Source organism: Pezoporus occidentalis, unplaced genomic scaffold, assembly GCF_034315485.1.
Source record: "Pezoporus occidentalis ecotype Australia unplaced genomic scaffold, CSIRO_AGI_Poc_V1 ctg125, whole genome shotgun sequence".
Taxonomy (NCBI): domain Eukaryota; kingdom Metazoa; phylum Chordata; class Aves; order Psittaciformes; family Psittacidae; genus Pezoporus; species Pezoporus occidentalis.
This window is the reverse complement of record NW_026913049.1, coordinates 1,910,915-1,928,676: the sequence shown is the minus strand read 5'-3', so window position 1 is coordinate 1,928,676 and position 17,762 is coordinate 1,910,915. Positions and strand designations below refer to the sequence as shown.

The 17,762-nt window shown below is 38.7% G+C and overlaps 1 protein-coding gene across 1 annotated transcript in view; it reads left to right on the top strand.

Annotated features, from left to right (window-relative positions):
• The window catches only part of TRPC6 (transient receptor potential cation channel subfamily C member 6), a 91,462-nt gene extending 78,562 nt beyond the window's left edge, over positions 1-12,900 (top strand). Inside the window, exons 9-12 of the mRNA XM_062607755.1 lie at positions 549-752; positions 7,735-7,818; positions 9,694-9,769; positions 10,723-12,900. Of these exons, the coding sequence (XP_062463739.1) occupies positions 549-752; positions 7,735-7,818; positions 9,694-9,769; positions 10,723-10,874 (516 nt within the window). The 3' untranslated portion in view covers positions 10,875-12,900. The remainder of the gene's footprint in view (positions 1-548; positions 753-7,734; positions 7,819-9,693; positions 9,770-10,722) is intronic.
• The last annotated feature ends 4,862 nt before the right edge of the window (positions 12,901-17,762 follow it).

Here is a 17,762-nt window from a genome sequence, read left to right as displayed (position 1 = left end):
CCAGCAGGGGGATTGGACTAGATGATCTTTTGAGGTCCCTTCCAATCTCTAGCATACTGTGATACTGTGATACTGTGATAAGAAATCAGAGTCTTATAGAGAGGTTTACATTTTTGTTATGTTAACATGGGATTTTTCCATTTGCAGACGTGCCAGTGTTCCAAGCAGTTTGAGTGTTGCCATGAAGCTTTAACTTGGCCATTGTACTGTGTTCTTTTAATTCAGAGCTTTTGTTCTTATCAGTGTGTTTACAAAGAGGTCTATCTCTGTGAATCCTGTATTGCAGACTGTTAGCACTCACTGTGGAGTAATCAGTGATTAAATCAAATCCACTTTGTTCTTATGTAATTGCGTTATTTTAAATGGGTTAATAAGAACAGTTCCATTCATTGAAATTCAGTTTTCACAGATTATAAACAAGTTCTTGATCTGTTTGAGATTAATTTCAGCCAATTACATTCAAAACACAAGATAAGGTTTAGCTAGAGCATCTTCAGTAGTCAAGGTGGTATTCACAGTTTATTAACAGCTATGTTTCTGTTTTACAGGATGATGCTGATGTAGAATGGAAATTTGCAAGGGCTAAACTTTGGTTTTCTTACTTTGAAGAAGGGAGAACTCTTCCAGTACCCTTCAATTTAGTGCCAAGCCCCAAATCTTTGCTTTATTTCCTACTTAGAATCAAAAAATGTATTTCTAAACCATTTCTGTGCCAAAAGAAGAGCTTTCAGGAAGATGCAGAGATGAACAAGGTAATCTTCTAATGTGTATACTGGCTGCTAATTTTAAAAAGTTTTAAGTTCATTTTTGTTGTTGACCTGTTCTCATGATTTTCCCAACACAGTCCATACTGAAGTCAGTCACTAGGTACAGACTTAAATTCTTACTTTGTTTTCATATGTATTTGTCTACATCTGCAGTCAGTTCTAAGTTTAGAAATACCATTGTAAATTTACAGTTCTTCCTGCTTCTTGTCATGGAATCAGAAAATAATTCAGGCCAGGAGGGACTTCAGAAGGTCTCTGGTCAAACCTTTTGCTCACAGCTGGATCAACTCTGAGGTCAGGCCAGGTTGCTTAGGACCTCATACAGTCAGATCTTGGAAACCTCCAAGGATGGAGACTGCACAGTCTCTCTGAGCAGCCTGTGACTGTCCCTTATGGGGAATAAGTTGCTGCTTTTACCTCTCAGTTGAATATGTCCGCTGTCTTTCCTCTTCTGTCCTGCAGCACTGTGAAGACCCCAAATCCATTCCCTCAGTGTTCCAGCCCCAGACACCTTTGTGACCCTCTGCTGAACTTGCTGCTGTTTTTTAATACCTTTTGATCTGTCCCTCAGCTCCCCTTCTCTGGTCCTTTTCTGCCAAGCTGCTCCCCAGCCATTCTCCAGCCTGTGTTATTGAAAGAGTTATTCCTTCCCATTTGTCCTTACCGAAATTCACAGGGTTCCTTCCAGCCTTGTCCTCCTGGATGACATCCCTGCCCTCAAGACTGTCAGCTCCACACTTCCTCCCCCCAGTTTGGCTTTCCAAACTTGACAGGAGTGTGCTCCAACACCTCCTCTAACGCGAACGGTTTTGTTAAAGATGTTTCAAAGGGTATGTCCTGGGACAAGACCCCTATATTACCCTCTAAGCACAAGCACCCAGCCACGATTTTGCCCGTCTAGTTGTCCACCCATCCAGGCAGTAACATCCTAATGTGGGTACAAGAATATTCTAGGATACAGTGTTAAAACTCTAGCTAAAGTCAAGGTAGATGACATCTCTAGCTCTTCCCTCATCTGCAAATGCAGTCATTTTATCTCAGAAAGCCATACAGATGATTAGATCGGTTTGACTTTTCATAAATCCACATTTACTTTTCGCAATCATAATCTGCTTTTCCATGTGTCCTGAAATGTGCTCCAAGAGTACTCAATACATCCTTTTGCCAGTTACTGAAGGGACGTTGAGTGAACTGTGTTTACAAAGGGCATCATTTTGACCTTTTTTAAAGATAGGTTTGATGTTTGTCTTCCTCCAGCCTTTTTGGGACCTCTCCCAGTATTGTCTTTCAAAGACAATGGTGTATTTGCAGGGACTTCATCTGCTCTCTCAGCATCCATCGATGCAGCCCATTGGGTCTAATGGACTTGCCTGGGTCAAGTTCTCTCAAGTAACCCCTGACTTGACCCTCTCCACAGCTGCTTGCTCTCCTTTTCGAATACCTCCACTAAGTGCAAAGACCTGATAGACTGTTGGTGAAGCCTGAGGCAAAGAATGTGCAAAGTCGCTGAGCGCTTGCTGAATCCGCTGTCAGTAAATCCCCTGCCCCACTGAGCAACAGGCCACATTTTTCTTGTTCAGTCTTGTGCTGCTATTTTAGCAGTACAAGCTCTTTGTACTGTCCTTGCAAATGTGAGCTTAAGATGAGCTTTGTCGTTCCTCACACGTCCCTCACATGCCTGGGAAGGGTTTATAAATTCCTCCTTTGTCATGGGTTGACCCTGGCTGAATGCCCACCACCCACCAAAGCTGATCTGTGACTGCCATCTTCAGCTGGACAGGGGAGAGAAAATGCAACAAAAGACTCATCTGTCAAGATGAGGACAGGTAGAGATCACTCACCAATTACCACCATGGGCAAAACAGAATTGACTTGGAAAATCAGTTTAATTTATTACTCATCAAATCAGAGCTGGGTAATGAGAAATAAAACCCAATCTTTCCCTCAGCCCTCCCTTCTTCCTGGGCTCAACTTCACTGATGAATTCTCTAACTCCTCCCTCCACAGGCAGCGCAGGGGTGGTGGGAGTTGTGGTCAGTTCATCGCACATTATCTCTGCCGCTCCTTCCTCCTCAGAGATCTCCTCATGCCCTTTCCCTGCTCCAGGGTGTGGTCCCTCCCACAGGAGACAGTCCTCCATGAACTTCTCCAGTGTGAGTCCTTCTCTCCTGTCTCTGGCTGCTGTTGCACAGTAGCTTTTTCCTCTTAAGCATGTTACTCTTGGCCAGTGGTGAGTCTGCCTTGGGGTCAGCTTGCGTTGGCTCTGTGGGATATGGGGAAGCTTCTAGCAGCTTCTCAAAGAAGCTGCCCCTATAGCTGCCCCCACTACCGAAACCTAGCCATGCAAACCCAATACAAGCCCGTTGCTGCTTCCTCTGAGAGTGCAGCTGCTTTTTATTGTGAAGCGTTCTGTTACATTTTATTTACACAAGTGCAGTAGAAGCACTTGAATTGATTCATTGCTGTATCTCATGGGCTTTTTTAAAGAGTTTGTAGTCAGTCTGGTTTTCCTTCACTGTCTTGATATGAATCAAATTAATTTCTTTAGGAGAACATGGGACATAACACATGTAGGTGGTATTTGAAGTGTAAAGACTAGCACTGTCGTAACATGTTAAGGAAGAAGAGCTTTGCAAGACAGCTGATCAGAGATAGTGAATAGGAAGTTGAACATATAGTAACATTCACACAAAAAAGAAATTACAGCTTTGTCATGGTGGCAGAACATACGTGTCCTTTATGGAAACTTTAACATGGAAGGATCTTTGTTAAAATAGGCAGTAGTCTAAGCAGAGGTCTTCTCAAGGTAAGGAGTTCTTGAGTCTGTAGTCAATAATCATTCATTATTAGACTGGGGACCAGTAAAGAATTTACATGCATCTGTCAGCGCTCTGTCACCAATGTGACAAGTGCTTTTACCATCACAGTTATCAGTTGAAGAGTAAAGAAAAGAAACTGGTTGCAGTCCTGGGGAAAAATACGGTGCCTATAACAAGCTTTTGCCTCTGGTTAAGTTCATAATAGTCTATAAAACAAACACAGATACTACAAACACTGTCGCCAAAGTCAAGATTCTTATTAACCTCAGATGTCTCGTATGTGCTACCAGTTATTTTTCTAGCATTTCACAGGTCTCACGTAATTTTTTGAGGGAAGTTTAATCCTCATGTATTTAACACTCAATGGACGCGAGACTGCATTTGCTGGAGTTTTTGATGACTCTGACATTTGCAAAACTTTTCATCAAGCTACTTGATGCCCATCAATTTCACAGCTTCCATGAGTGATAAAGACATCACTGAAAAATCATGGCTTTAAGGAGCTGCATATAAATTTCAAATTGAGTGTTGGCAAGAAACAACAAATCAAAGGGTTTTTTTTTTACTTTTTCCTAATTCACTTAATTTGTGACTTTGAAAGCACTAAGTACGTTAGAAGCTTATTTTTAATGACTTTTTAATATGAATTTTATGTGGCTGTAAAACAGATACTCTTTAAAATCTCGTTCTTACACCCTAAGGAAAGAAGCTGTATTTTTTCATTACCTTCCAAAATGATATTCAAGCCTAACAATTCATATATTAATGCTTTCTGCTCACTGCAGATTGCGGTATAGCTAATGCTAAGTGAAATGTGCTTACTCTCTAGCCAAGGAACCTATAAAAGTTTAAATCAAATAAAAAAGAAAAAAAAACAGAAAAAAGCTTTTACAGTGAAAACCATAAATAAAGCAGCTGAACCACATCTATTCATTCCTCAGCTTTTCCCTATGATTCTATGACTTGATACTACCAGAGCATTACACTTTTAATTGCCTTTTGGACCACCACATACTGTGGGGCTGACTTTATCTGAATCTATCAGATGCTGCCATCCTGCACACTTCTCAAAAGTAACGAAAATGTTTTTGTGTCACATTTTGACCCACTGTTGATGATTCGCTATTGTTGAGTCTGGTTTATGTCATTGTCTCAAAGGCATTTGCAGGCTTTTTGGGTTTTGACTTTGGACTCATCCTGTGGTGAGCTGAGAAGATTGGTGCTGCTGTGAGTGCTGAGTAAGAAGCTACTTCTGCAAAGAGCTGCTATAAACTCAATGAGCTGTGCAAAGATAAGAGATCTGGAAATACCAGACCCAAGATCTGTTGGGTGTCTCTGTGCTAGTAAATTAAATGTGACAGAGAGCTTATCTGGGCACTAAGGCAAATTCTGGAATGGCTTGCCCCTATTCAAGTAGTTTTCCTCCCAAAGTAGGGTTGCTGCAAGCTATCATCCCCAGACCACTCCATTTGCCAAACTGTGCAAAAGGAGGCAAACAGTTGCTCTCGTGCAAATCCTACTTGGGAGGACACTAAAAGAAGTTTGCCGATAGAAGTTATTGGATGGCAATGCCCAGAAATGTTAACACACACTTGAGTTTACTGATTCACCCCCAGCCTGTGGGTCTTTCTCCTGCAGAGCCTGCATTCTCTCAGTGCAAAAGCAGGAGCAGCACCAGGGTGAGTGTAAAAGCAAGAATTAGGATGTAAAGGGCAGAAGTTCTGCCCCTAAAGCCAGCTCTGCCCTCATTACCTTTGGCAGAAAATGAAGCCAGATGCCATCAGTGCTAGACAGCAGGTGATTTACATAGCTGTGTTCAAAGTGTAGCACACCAGAAACTAATTTCTTGAGACATATCTACATACAATAACTGTGAAGATGTTTTATTTCAGGCTGTTGGTTAAAACTTGCAGATTTCTTCTGTTTCAGGCTAGAACTGGTGTTTTAAAAATCAAGTGAACAAGAAACTCAAACAAGGGGAGAAATAAATGAAGAAAAAGGAAAGTTTTAAAGAAACTCTTTTGAGTTTTATTCTAGATTGAAAAGCAGCCTCATGAATTAGAAAGTTTATGGTTCAAGTGTTGCAGAACTTGTTCATCTTCCTAAGCTAAAAACTGATAGATGATGTATTTAGTACTTTTTCTTAAAACTTGGCCCTTCAGAATAGAAATAAGGAAGAACTGGTTATTGAAAGAACTTTAAACTCTCACTCAAACAATAAAAAAATGTTAACTTTTGCTTACCTGGTATAAAACAGTTTCTGAAATATTCACAAGTGATCTCTGGTTATAGGAGAACAAATTCTGAGTCCCTTCCTTCTGCCCTTCTCCTGGCATTGCAAGTTGCCAGCTGCTTCTGAAACTGGGGTTTAAGAAGTTAACAAAGTGCTCACATAACAGCTGCAGTACTTGCATTACTCTTTGATCGCATCGACTTTAAATAATGGTAGAGAAAGCAAGTTCAAAGAAGAAGGTGTTTTCTAAAAGCAGTGATCCCTGTATGCTGCACTGCTTCTTTCACACAGCTCCTGGAGGAGAGTTATTTTTGTTAGAGGTTATATCCTGGTTTTATTTGAATTGCATTTTTTCCCCTCCTGTTATTCATGTGAAAATGTTCAATAGATAGTAACTTAAAAAAAAAAAAAAGAATTCTAGTTCAGTCATCAATGTGACAGACTGAGTTTTTAGTAGTAATTTTGAGGAAAGGAAAAAGCCATAGGCATGAAGCTTAAAGAGATTGTAAAAAATTTTGTGTAAAAATGAAGTTACAATGAAATCTTGGCAATCTCTGCCACCAAGTGGCCATTCAGCGAAGTACAACAGATGTTCTGTGTTACTGCTACACTTAAGCAGGTTTAGTGGAGTGATACAAGTCTAATTTATGTGCCAACTTCCAAGGTGCTGTAGCTAAGTAAAAATAAATTATTTTGTTCAAAAAATAAAGAATATTGAAGGGTCTAACTTAAAATAAAAATACTGCAGTGTCTCTGGTTTTATAGGCTTGCTCTTTGTCACAACTAATTTCACCATGTGTTACTGATTTTGCTATTTCTAGTGAAAATCAGGTTTTAGTTAAGCACTGGATTAACTTTTGAAGTGAACCAATGTAACATAAATTTGAAACCAGTAACCAGCATGACAGATTACATTTAAAATACATAATAAAAAAAAACAAACAACACCTGAAATTAATAAATAATAAAAATAATAAAATTAAATGCAGTTGCACATTAAATGTAAACTGGTAAGTAACAGGATCATGAATAGTATCACAGCTGCAGACTAAGTCCTGCTTATTCCTCATCCAGATCAATCATGTTTTATATTTCACTTTCTTTTTAATTCTTCAAACTACTACTCATTGAACTGGACCCATTATCAATCTAAAGTAATATTAATTTCACTTTGACAGTTGCCTTTCACTCTTACTGCAGCCTGGTCATTCAGCCAGCGCCTCAGTTCACCATTTTGTGATGCTTTAGTCCTCAAAGATGTAAATCAGTCATGAAGCCTGCATTTTGCATCCTTGGTGTTTCATCAGGGAGTGATACCCTTTCAGTATATTTAGTAAAGAAGATGCTACTCAGAAATGTCAGCTGATAATTTTGTGGTCCCCGGCATGACCTGAATAACAGATTACGTTCAGCCATTAGTGCAAGTGAGTGGAAAAGCAAACACCTTGTGTATTTTGTGGTCGTGTAGGTGACATTAGATATGGGCAAGTGCTATGAAAGAAAGGAAAAGAATAATGCAGCTACCTCTCCTTCTTCCTTGACTTCTCCCACACCATGCCCTGACTCCTTCATCCATTGCCTATGAAGCTGTGGTGCACCTGTGTTGCCCTCCTCCTAATGTGGGTCCTCCTCCTCTGCAGAGGGAAAGGCTGTGAGGAGGTGTCTGCTCTGCTTTGATCATTTGAGCATGTTTAGGAGTAGGTGAGAGGCAGAATAAAGGGAGAAAACTTCCCAGTTCTCACTTTCCTGCATCAAAGTCTGAAAGGGTTTGTTTCATGAGCACTTTACCACAGTAATCGAATACTTCCCAAATTGAGTTTACAGTTAGTGTTCTGTCATATGATATATGCATGAGGTAATTTAACCATATTATGCTTCTATTTATTTTGCACTGTAAATTATGTTTCCATTTCAGCTTGGTCAAAGGAAGCAATCAAGTATAAGAAGCTCAGATGAAATCCACTTAAACAGTTTAAACAATCCTCCAAGGCAATACCAGGTAAAAAAAACAGTTTATTTTTAAATGAGATCATGTATAGAACTGGCAGACTGACAGCATGAGGACAGTGTTGCATTTATGTTAAATAATATGAATCAAGAGTAAATCCACAGACCTTATATATATAATAAATAAATGCAATTATTTAGGCATTTGCAGTACAACCAGGATATTTTTCTTCCCTTTTAGCTTATTAAATGCTACCTTTAATGTGCAACATTTTAAAGCTCTTGAAAAATGTTTTTAATTTTAGAGACAGGTTGAGTCCTCGACTGCACAGTGTGAATTAGAAAAAACAAAGTGAATCACAGAATCTTCCTGCTCCATCTGCTGAAGCTGCTTAGGTTATTGTGTCACATCTTTATACACCAATACTTCATGCACTGCAAATACCTTTCAGCCTTTATGCTGTCAGTACAGTCTGTTTATTCTTTGTTTCCCAAATAACTGTAGTGCAAACCTCTGTGTAATTAAGTATGAAGACACCCAGCACCGTCCACATAAAGCTCAGCTATTCTGGTCCAGAGGCTTCTCCTTTCCTTCCTGTAATACTGCAAAGCTGGTGGAAAGCAAGAAGCAAGACCTGCCTGGGCCAAGATCATTTGAATGCCAAAGGGTGCAGAAAATAAGTTCTTTAAGACAAAAAAGCTTTTCCCTTTGGGCAGGGTAGCTCAGCTCCACTCTTACATTGTGCAGCTTCTGCGCAAGTCTTTTCTAAATACTCTAAAACCAGCCAATTTCATTATACAGTGGCAGATATTAAGATTACAAATGTATCCCTAAATGTGAGAATGTGCGGCTTTGTGTTTGAAACATTCTTGTATTATTAGAATAAACAGTACAGCTGCTGACCCTGCAAGCATGACTGTAGTGGTGGTCTGGAATCACTAATCATGGACGATTCACTTCACAGCCACCTCTGGTGAAGTCTGTTACTGTGGAGACAAAACCAGACATATAAACATGTGTATATTTTGTGTCTTGTAATGAAAACCAGTAAGTATTGTGTTGTCATGGGTTGCATCATATGAAAATACTAAACCCAAAGTATTCTACAGAAATACAGGAAAGACAGATCCTCAGAGGTAATTAGATACCTTGATCTTACTCAAGTAATTTGAAGTAATGGGATAATCAAGGGCGGAATCCATTTTTCCTGGAATGGTGAAGTTTACATTGGAATTTCCTGGCCTAGGTTCCACTCGTTATTAGCAGAGAGGGTAGTCATTGTAATAGTGTGATTTGTTTGATTCATTTTAGTTGTCTGAGATGAACTTTGCTCTCAGGTTTGCTTTTTCTGTCCACAGAAGGAATTAAAGGTGACTACCGCAGATATGTATATTTACATTAGAAAGTAACTGTATTTGGTTAAATGATTCCCAGCTGAGATGCTTCAATGACAGTTAGAATTGTGGGGCCCATTTTCTCCAAGCTTAATGTTAGGAAAAGTTAACTTATCAAATATAATCTAAAAAAAAAAAAAAATTAAAATAAATTTATGGCAAAAGGGTTTAGCAGTTAGCGCTGCTAATCATCTTCTGGTAGCAATAAAGGCTAGATGGTTTCACCTACATGGAGATCAAAGCTGCAGAGGTCTTTATTAATCATTCTGATAGACTTCAGTATTAGATTAAGCTTCGTGAATGATAACATTTGTAAGATGTGTTTAGTTTTCTAACTTTCATGTAAATATATGTGCAGATTCATGCAGTTTAAATATGTACCATAGATGAAAGCAGAGATTTTTACATTACATTCCTTTTAACCTGGCGAGTCCTATGCTGAAATGTCTGTATGCAGCACAAGGTAAGAGAGCTCATATTTTAAAATGTCACTAGAAAGTCCAACTAAGAAAACTATCTTTCTTCTCTGCAGAAAATAATGAAGCGTCTCATTAAAAGATATGTACTGAAAGCTCAGATAGATAAGGAAAGTGATGAAGTCAATGAAGGTAAGTTGATTAATTGTATGTTTATCCTTAGCCAGAGAATCAAAACAAACTGAAGTGGCTACATATGCCACTTCAAAAATTGTTACCAAAATACTTAATCTGCCTGTCTGCTTGACAAGTTCAAGATGTAAAATTAACATGAAGTTAAGGAAGAGGTGCAGCTTTCTGTCTCTGCTCTCCCGTCAGAAACTACTAATGATCTAACCACTTCTTGTGGAAAGTGTTGCTATTTCTAATAATGACCACGCATTTCCCATGGTGAAGCTGCATTTAATGCAGCAGTTGGTTTGTGACGCTCCTGTACATATTCCCCATTGTGTGTTCTTATTGCTGATTCTTACCACTCTCTACAACTACCTGAAAGGAGGTTATAGTGAGGTGGGTGTCAGCCTCTTCTCCCAAATAACAAGGAATAGAGAAGAGGAAATGGCTCCAAGTTGCACCAGGGGAGGTTTAGATTGTAGGTTAGGAAAAATTTCTTCTCTGAAAGAGTTGTCAAGCATTGGAACAGGCTGCCCAGAGATATGGTAAAGTTACCACCCCTGGACATATTAAAAGACGTGTAGATGTGGCCCTCAGGGACATGGTTTAGTGGTGGACTTGGTACTGCTAAGTTAACAGTTGCACTCAGAGATCTTCAGTCTTTTCCAACCTAAATGATTCTGTGATTCTATGATCTCTCTTGCAGCAGAAGAGCACAGATTCCATTTAACTTATCATTTGAGTTTTGTGAACTCATGTGATCTCTCACACTTCTGCCTTCAGATTTGGTTCCTGAACTGCATTTTCATATTCCTATCCCTAAGTCACCATTCACCAATAAGCAGCAGAAATCGGCTTTTCGTGTTTCAGCAAAGAAATCCAGAGAAGGCTCTTGATTACTGTGAGATATTTGAATATGCTCATTTTTTATTGTGTTTCTTAATAGTGTGGTCTTCTAATGTCTGTTGCAGGTGAACTGAAAGAAATTAAACAGGACATCTCAAGTCTTCGATATGAACTCCTTGAGGAAAAATCTCAAAATTCTGAAGATCTGGCAGAACTTATAAGGAAACTTGGGGAAAAACTGTCAATTGACTCTAAGGAAGAAGAAAGCAAGAGATAACCTAAATGATGAAGAAATGCGACAGAACATTAACAGTTCACTTAAAGCCATATTTCTGTTTTGCTCAAGTCTAGCTCACATTTCTACAATAGATTCAGAAATTAAATCATTCCAATGCTTTATTGAAAAAAACAGAGTGGCAAATCCCCCATGTCTACGGCATGGGAGGAGATACCACTTGAGTAAAGATATTTATTCTTTACCTGCTGAAGAATACTCAATTTGAGATAATTTTAATATTCCATTTACCTCTTTTAGAATTCCAGTGGAATCTTGATAAGCCCAGTCATGAAAGATTAAAAGCATAAATCTTAACTTTTCCTACATTAACTGATTATTTTTGCAAATTTCCTTTTATAGATGTTCGTACATATATTTTAGTGAAGCAAAAGAAGAAAATTCCAGACTTCTACGTATTTATATCAGCATAAAATATTTAATTTTTCAAGCATTCCCAGCTAGCAAAAAAAAGAAAAAAAAGCTATCTGCCTTTCTTACAAATGTAATAATTTATTTGAACTTTTCCTTGAAGAGGTAGATAGCAGAATGCTCACACACTGTGTTAACACTTTTCCCTACTTATTCTTGTCACCACTGGAGTATCCTGAAAGATACCTAAGTTCCAACGGGAGTTAGCACATTAGGAAAGAAATATTTTTCACCAAGTTTATGAAAAGCTATTGCTGAGGCCTAAAGAAAAATTATTTAATCAAAAATAATTAATCCTTGAAGTTCTAATCTGCTCCAGAATTTCCAAGTTCTTCAGCTTTTATGTGTTGAACTAAAACTCCCAAACTGCAGGGTAGGGTTTGGATATAAAGCCAGTAAGAGGTTTATTTAAGGTAGAAGATGCTAAAATATTAGATGCAAGACCTCTCTCTGAATTCTGGGAATGTCATACATTGGAGACCATGTATTCCCACAGTTAAACTTGTTTAAATCCTTGAAGTTTGTTCAGATCTATTGTTAGCAAACAAAACCATGTTATTGCAAAAGTTCATGAAATATCACCTTTGGGTTTGCATCCCTTGTTCTTTTTTCCTCTGAAGAAAGCTCAGCTCTTGTGCTGTATTCCCTAAGAATCATTCAATGAAGAATCTTCCCTCCATGTTGTCAGCAGAAGCCTCCAATGCTTCCACCCTACCCACTGCAATACTTCTTCTATGCCTGTTAAACTGGTGAAGAGGTAGCCCATGCCATGCCTGTCTGGTAGGTGTGTAACTAGCCAGCTAATATGTCTGTGCAGAACAGTCAGCTAGCTTCTGTCTCTCCAGATAGATCTGGCTAAATTTTGTCCATTTTTCCTCCTCAGTTAATAGAGTAATTTGGTTTCTCTCTTCTGACACTCAGCAATTCTGGGGCTGTTAGAAAAATATATTACATTGGGGATCTCTGTTCCTCTTCAAGCCTGGTTAAAATTAGTGAAAGGGCTGTGAGAAACTGTAACAAGAACTTTAAGATTTATAATGCTCCTGTAAAAGCCTTGTATGTTTAGGAAGCAAGGCTGAAAATGGCTTGTCAGTAATTGCTTTTAAATCAGCTTTGTGAAACTTATTGTGGAATGTAACAGAATGTTTCCACTTCTCTCTTTGAGGCTGGAGGTTATTTTTTAATGGATTTAGATTAGTTTCTAGATGAATTTACTGATAGTCTGTTTTTAAAAAAATTGTTGTTGAAATCACTGTGCATTTTCAGGGAAAGAAAAAAAAAGAGTGCATTAGAACAGGTTTTGAAATCATGTGGAGACAAGTGGAGGTGGGGGGCTGTGTCCTGCCTGGAGAGCAGTGGAAACTGCTGAGGAGTTCAGCCTGCCCTGAAGGAGTGTGTCATGGTTTGTCATGGAGGAACTGCTCAGCCTTTTGCTTAGCCCATTAGTTTAGCCACAAGTGGAGTATGTGGAACAATCCATGTCCTATGGGCTGAGTTATGAACTCAGGGTTTAGAAACTTGTAAGGCTTCTTCCTCTGAGGGAGAAGGGAAATGAGATTTTCAAAGGTAGTAGAGCAGTTTGTACTAAAAACCACAGTGAGCTACCAAATAGCCAATGTCATAACGCCTTTGATCATGAGAAAGCATTACCTCATACTCTGCAGCATTTCCTGCAGTAATCTACAGGGGGTACTGCAGACTCTGAGATGACCCAACTGGCTGGTCTTCTGCAGAAGCACTCTGGGTTCCGTGTCAGATGTTGTGTGGAAAATGAAGGCAGCTGGGGTCATCTTGGGCTGGAAGGCAGCGTGACCCTAACTTCACTGCCGTTCATCTCCTGCATGGTTCCTGCCCATCTCTCTTGGCCAAGACTGGCCGCTGATTTTGAGCTCTGGGTTGAGTATTTTCCGGCTGGTTTTCTGAAGCCGTAAGAACTTACTACGGTTCTATTGAATGAGCACATTAGAGGCCATACTGCTCAAAGCAGATCTCCCACCTTTGGCAAGCTCTTCGGAAGATCTGTTGGTCAGAACTTCAGGTAACAAGGACAGTCTAAAGTCCATTTTTGGTAATTAAAAAATCTTTATTTTTTGTCTTTGCAATGTACAATTTGGATCTATGGTCCTGTGCTAGATGATGGTAAAACCCTCATAAACCCAATATAAGGAAACACATAAACACAGTTTAAGATCCAGGCACTTTTAAAGTGAAAATTTTTACTACAGAGGTAAAATCTACACTGTGAATTTGTTTAAGCCCAAATTTTGACTTACCTTTAAACTATAAGATCATCATGTATATATTGTATTTCATGAAGAAAATACATATGGATTTTTTAATTCAATGAAGATATTTTATATGTAGTTATTACTCATGGAAAAATTTGTTAAATATATTTGAAGAGGTCTATTGCCAAATGTAGTGTGACAAGCAATGTAGTATTTAAAATGAGCACAATATCAAATATATTATTCTGATAAAAAAATTAAAGGTAACAGACTAAAAACACCTTTGTGATGCATTGTATGAACACATTGGTCCTTCACTGGGAACCTTTGTCTGCTCTTGCTTGGAAGACAGCAGCGAGACAAATATGGTGAAATAATTTGCTAGCAACACTAGTACAGAAACGGTTTCACAGAAGGAATGAAGGTTTCTTCATATGTGATTAGACTTGAGGTCAAACATTTTGTCTGCTGTGACTAGTGGTGACTGATGCTAGATGTTTCAGAACATCTGTAATAGGTAACAGACATTTTGCATCCTGCATAGTTCTCCTAGTTTCTAGAAAGACAAGATTGACATAATTTTGATGAGGAAGTGTTTCCAGGGTTGGTTTTGTTTTGTTTTTGTTGTTTTTTTTTTTTTGTGAGCTATTAGCAAGATAGTCTTGCTACATAGTCAGTGTTTCCTTAAATAGTTATTTTTTTGAGCTCAGCATTTCACAGTTTCTGCAGCAGCAGCCTACACATCAAAACCAGACCTACTATGAAGAAGTATTGCCTTTATAACTTCTTTATAATTTCTGCGTATCCCTAACTATTGGGAAAAGTTCATACATCATGGAGGACTGCAGGTATTAGAAACTAATACTGCAATGCAAGCTTAAGGTACTCAAGATTTACAGTAACAGGTTCTGAGTAAGAGCTACAGGGTTTCACATATAGATCTGGATATTCCAGATTAAAATCTTCTGTATTTCACCATATTTTAGAGCACTTCCAGGCCAAGCCAATGAATCTTACTAGTTTTAGAGGTGGGATTTACAGGTTCATCTGGTTTTAGCCGTAAGGACTGCTCTATCAGAGGTCATCTAGACTTCCTTTATGTTCAGTGGATTGAAATGGTCAAAGGCATGATTTTGTTTCGTGTTATGGTAGGCAAGTATCCCAGGTAAGGCATGTAGTAGAAGGGAACATTTCATTCAAATGACTCTAAAGAAGCCTTTGCAACTGTTGCTGTTGCAATCATATAAAATGTAATGAAGTGTGAGTAATCCCAGCTTGGCAGGAATGAGCACTGCAGTACGTTTCGGAGCCATGACCCATTCCAAATGCTCATTTACTTGGAAGTGCTTGAACCAATGAGGCCTGATGTTGAGAGAAGCAGGATCTAATCTGCCTCAAGAAGAATCCAGCCCATCCCCTAGGAACTGTGGATGAGTGCAATTTTTCTTTACTCTGGGACATTATTACATTTTGTACTTCTTCATTAAGTCTAATCATTTGTAGATATAAATGAAAATACCTATTTACTGCATCTACCCCAGACATAAGAAAAACTGTACTTACTGTGAACAGGGCAACTAAATTCTTGTTACTCAACCAGAAGCTTTATGAAGTTCATAACCCATGTCTTAGTATCTTGGTGAGCATCTATATATATATATGTCTTTAAAATTTACAAAGTACAGTTTGATCTTGGCAGTACTTCAGCTATAGCAGCTGTATCATGTAATTTACTAAGAATATGTTCTCGTAACCACTGGGTCCCAAAATGCAGTTTTGACCAACGAAATCTTTTATTTGCCTCTCAGAGATTTCCCTCAAGCCTGATATTTGTAGTTGAACATTATAATTAATATGCAACATAATGTGCAACTGTGCTCATTTACAGAACAGTGAGAATTGTTTTTATGTTGAAAATTGCTCATTTTTCATGTAAGTATTTAACACTTTTTTTAATTCATTAGAAAATGCCTGGTGTATAATATTTCCAAGCATTTATGTTCCTGCTTAAATTTTAATTCGGCCTGTGGGAAATAGAACTCAAATGTAAAAGTTTGTGTTTGGAAAAATACTTGTACTTCAGGAGCTCATATCAAAAGAGAAGTTAGGTGAAGCTGAGGAGAGTACCTTAAACTCCACGCTCTTAGAAGGCCAGGGAATCCCATATGATACACTGCTCTTCCCTGGTGTGTATGACCTCGAGTAGCTCAAAATATTTCATTTGTTCTCTTGTTTCCATTGCTGCAAAACACAAGTATCCTATTCCTCTTTATATTTTTGTCACCATCCTTCATATGACAGTGTAGTAGGGATCACAGGGATCACAGTCTTCCAGTGCTTTCTGCGTCCAGTCAATTGCATTTTAGTAGCATCTGGTTTTGTTTTAACCTTTTCAATATTTTGTGGTTCAGCTCCTTGACGTTTACTCTTTGCTCCTTTAAGTGATTTTCCTGGGTTCAGCAGTAGCAGTCATTTTTTCTCCTTCTTAGTAGCTGGTGCAGCACTGTGTTTTTGACTTTCGGCCTGGGAACAGTGCCAATAACACCGATGTTTTTAGTTACTGCTCAGATGTTTAGTCTGACCAAGAGTCTCATGCTTTGCCAGGGAGGAGGGGAAGCTGGGAGGGAGCAGAGACAGTACACCTGACCCAAACTAGCCAAAGAGGTATTCCATACCACAGTACGTCATGCCCAGGATGTAAACTGAGAGTTACCTGGAAGGGCAAGATCACTGCTCACTCGGGCTGGGTATCGGTCAGCTGTATTCTCTTCCCTTGTTATTTCCTTTATCATTATTATTATTGGTGGCAGCAGCAGTGATTTGTGTTATACCTTAGTTACTGGACTGCTCTTATCTCAACCCGTGGGAGTTACATTCTTTTGATTCTCCTCCTCATCCCTTCAGGAGTGGGGGGAGGAAAGGGGGAAAGGGGTGGGAAGTGAGCGAGGACTGCGTGGCTGATTTACGACTGAGCTTAAACCACAACAGTGATGGATCTCCAATCAACGTAATTGAAAAAGATCAGATCATATATTATGCAAAGTACAGTTAAACAGATAAATTATCAATAGCAATATTTGTATGCATTTTTATGTCTGAAAACTTATATCACTTTGATATTTGATTGTGCTTTATAAACAGCAAGGAGCATATTCTGGTAGGTTTGCACATTCTGTCATAAAGGGCTTAAGTAAAAGGATAAGTAGTCCAAAATCCTTTTGACTGCAGGCTAGTGAATAGATTTTACTCTTGGATAATGAATGGATTTCTGCTAATAAATTTATTTTCCCATGACCTTTGTCAAGCCAGTTAAACTCTCTGTTCCTTAGCTTCTTCATTTATGGCAGAGGAGAATGATACTGATGTAAAAATGGTCAAATGCGTATTTTGAGGAATTTATAAAAGACAGAACTTCAATACTTTCTCAAAGGGAGAAATTTCCTTGCTTCCAGAAAAGATTCAGTAAGATATACAAGAACTCCAGTGGTGTAATCCACTTCAATACAGAAAAAAACACGTGATTTTGTGCATTGAGTGTCTTCACAGCAAAAGGCATTGCTATGGGATTATTCTTGAGAACTGCAGTTCTAAAAATTTCATTTAAAACACTTACTGAGCCAGTCCTATTTGTAGCCCAATTACTCAGTTCCAATCTCCCCCTGGTATATTAAGGCTCATGACGTACTTCTGGATGGAGAAAAGTCACTGACACAGTAAATTGTTTAAAAACCTGTATATCATGAGCAAGCCCTTCTGGCAAACAAAAAATAAGGTACAATATCAGGTTGCTATCAAACCATGTTGGTAATAAAAGATGTAAGACTACTTTGGGCAGCTATACTAGAACATGTGTGATCTCTTCTGAGGTGGTAGTTCTGTTTTTCAAAAGGAAATATTTCTCATAGAAGTGACCTTATGCTGAATTTGCCAGCATAATTTATGAGTGCTTAGGGTTTCTTCCCTCTGAAATGGACCTTGCACTTTGGTTTGCAATTTATTGGGGGAAACTAAACTGCCTGAAAAAGCCACATCCATTCATCAGAGACATCTCTCTGCTACACAGAGAGAAGTACCTACCCTACAGGAGGCTGTTAACTGTAGTACTATCAACAGTGGTAAAGCCAAGCCCTGGCTTGACCAAGAAAGATTTCTCAGTATCAGAATGGGAGGAAATAAAGATGAAATCACTCCCAAAGAGCCTAAGGTACTTTTACTGTCTGAAGTTTGCCTG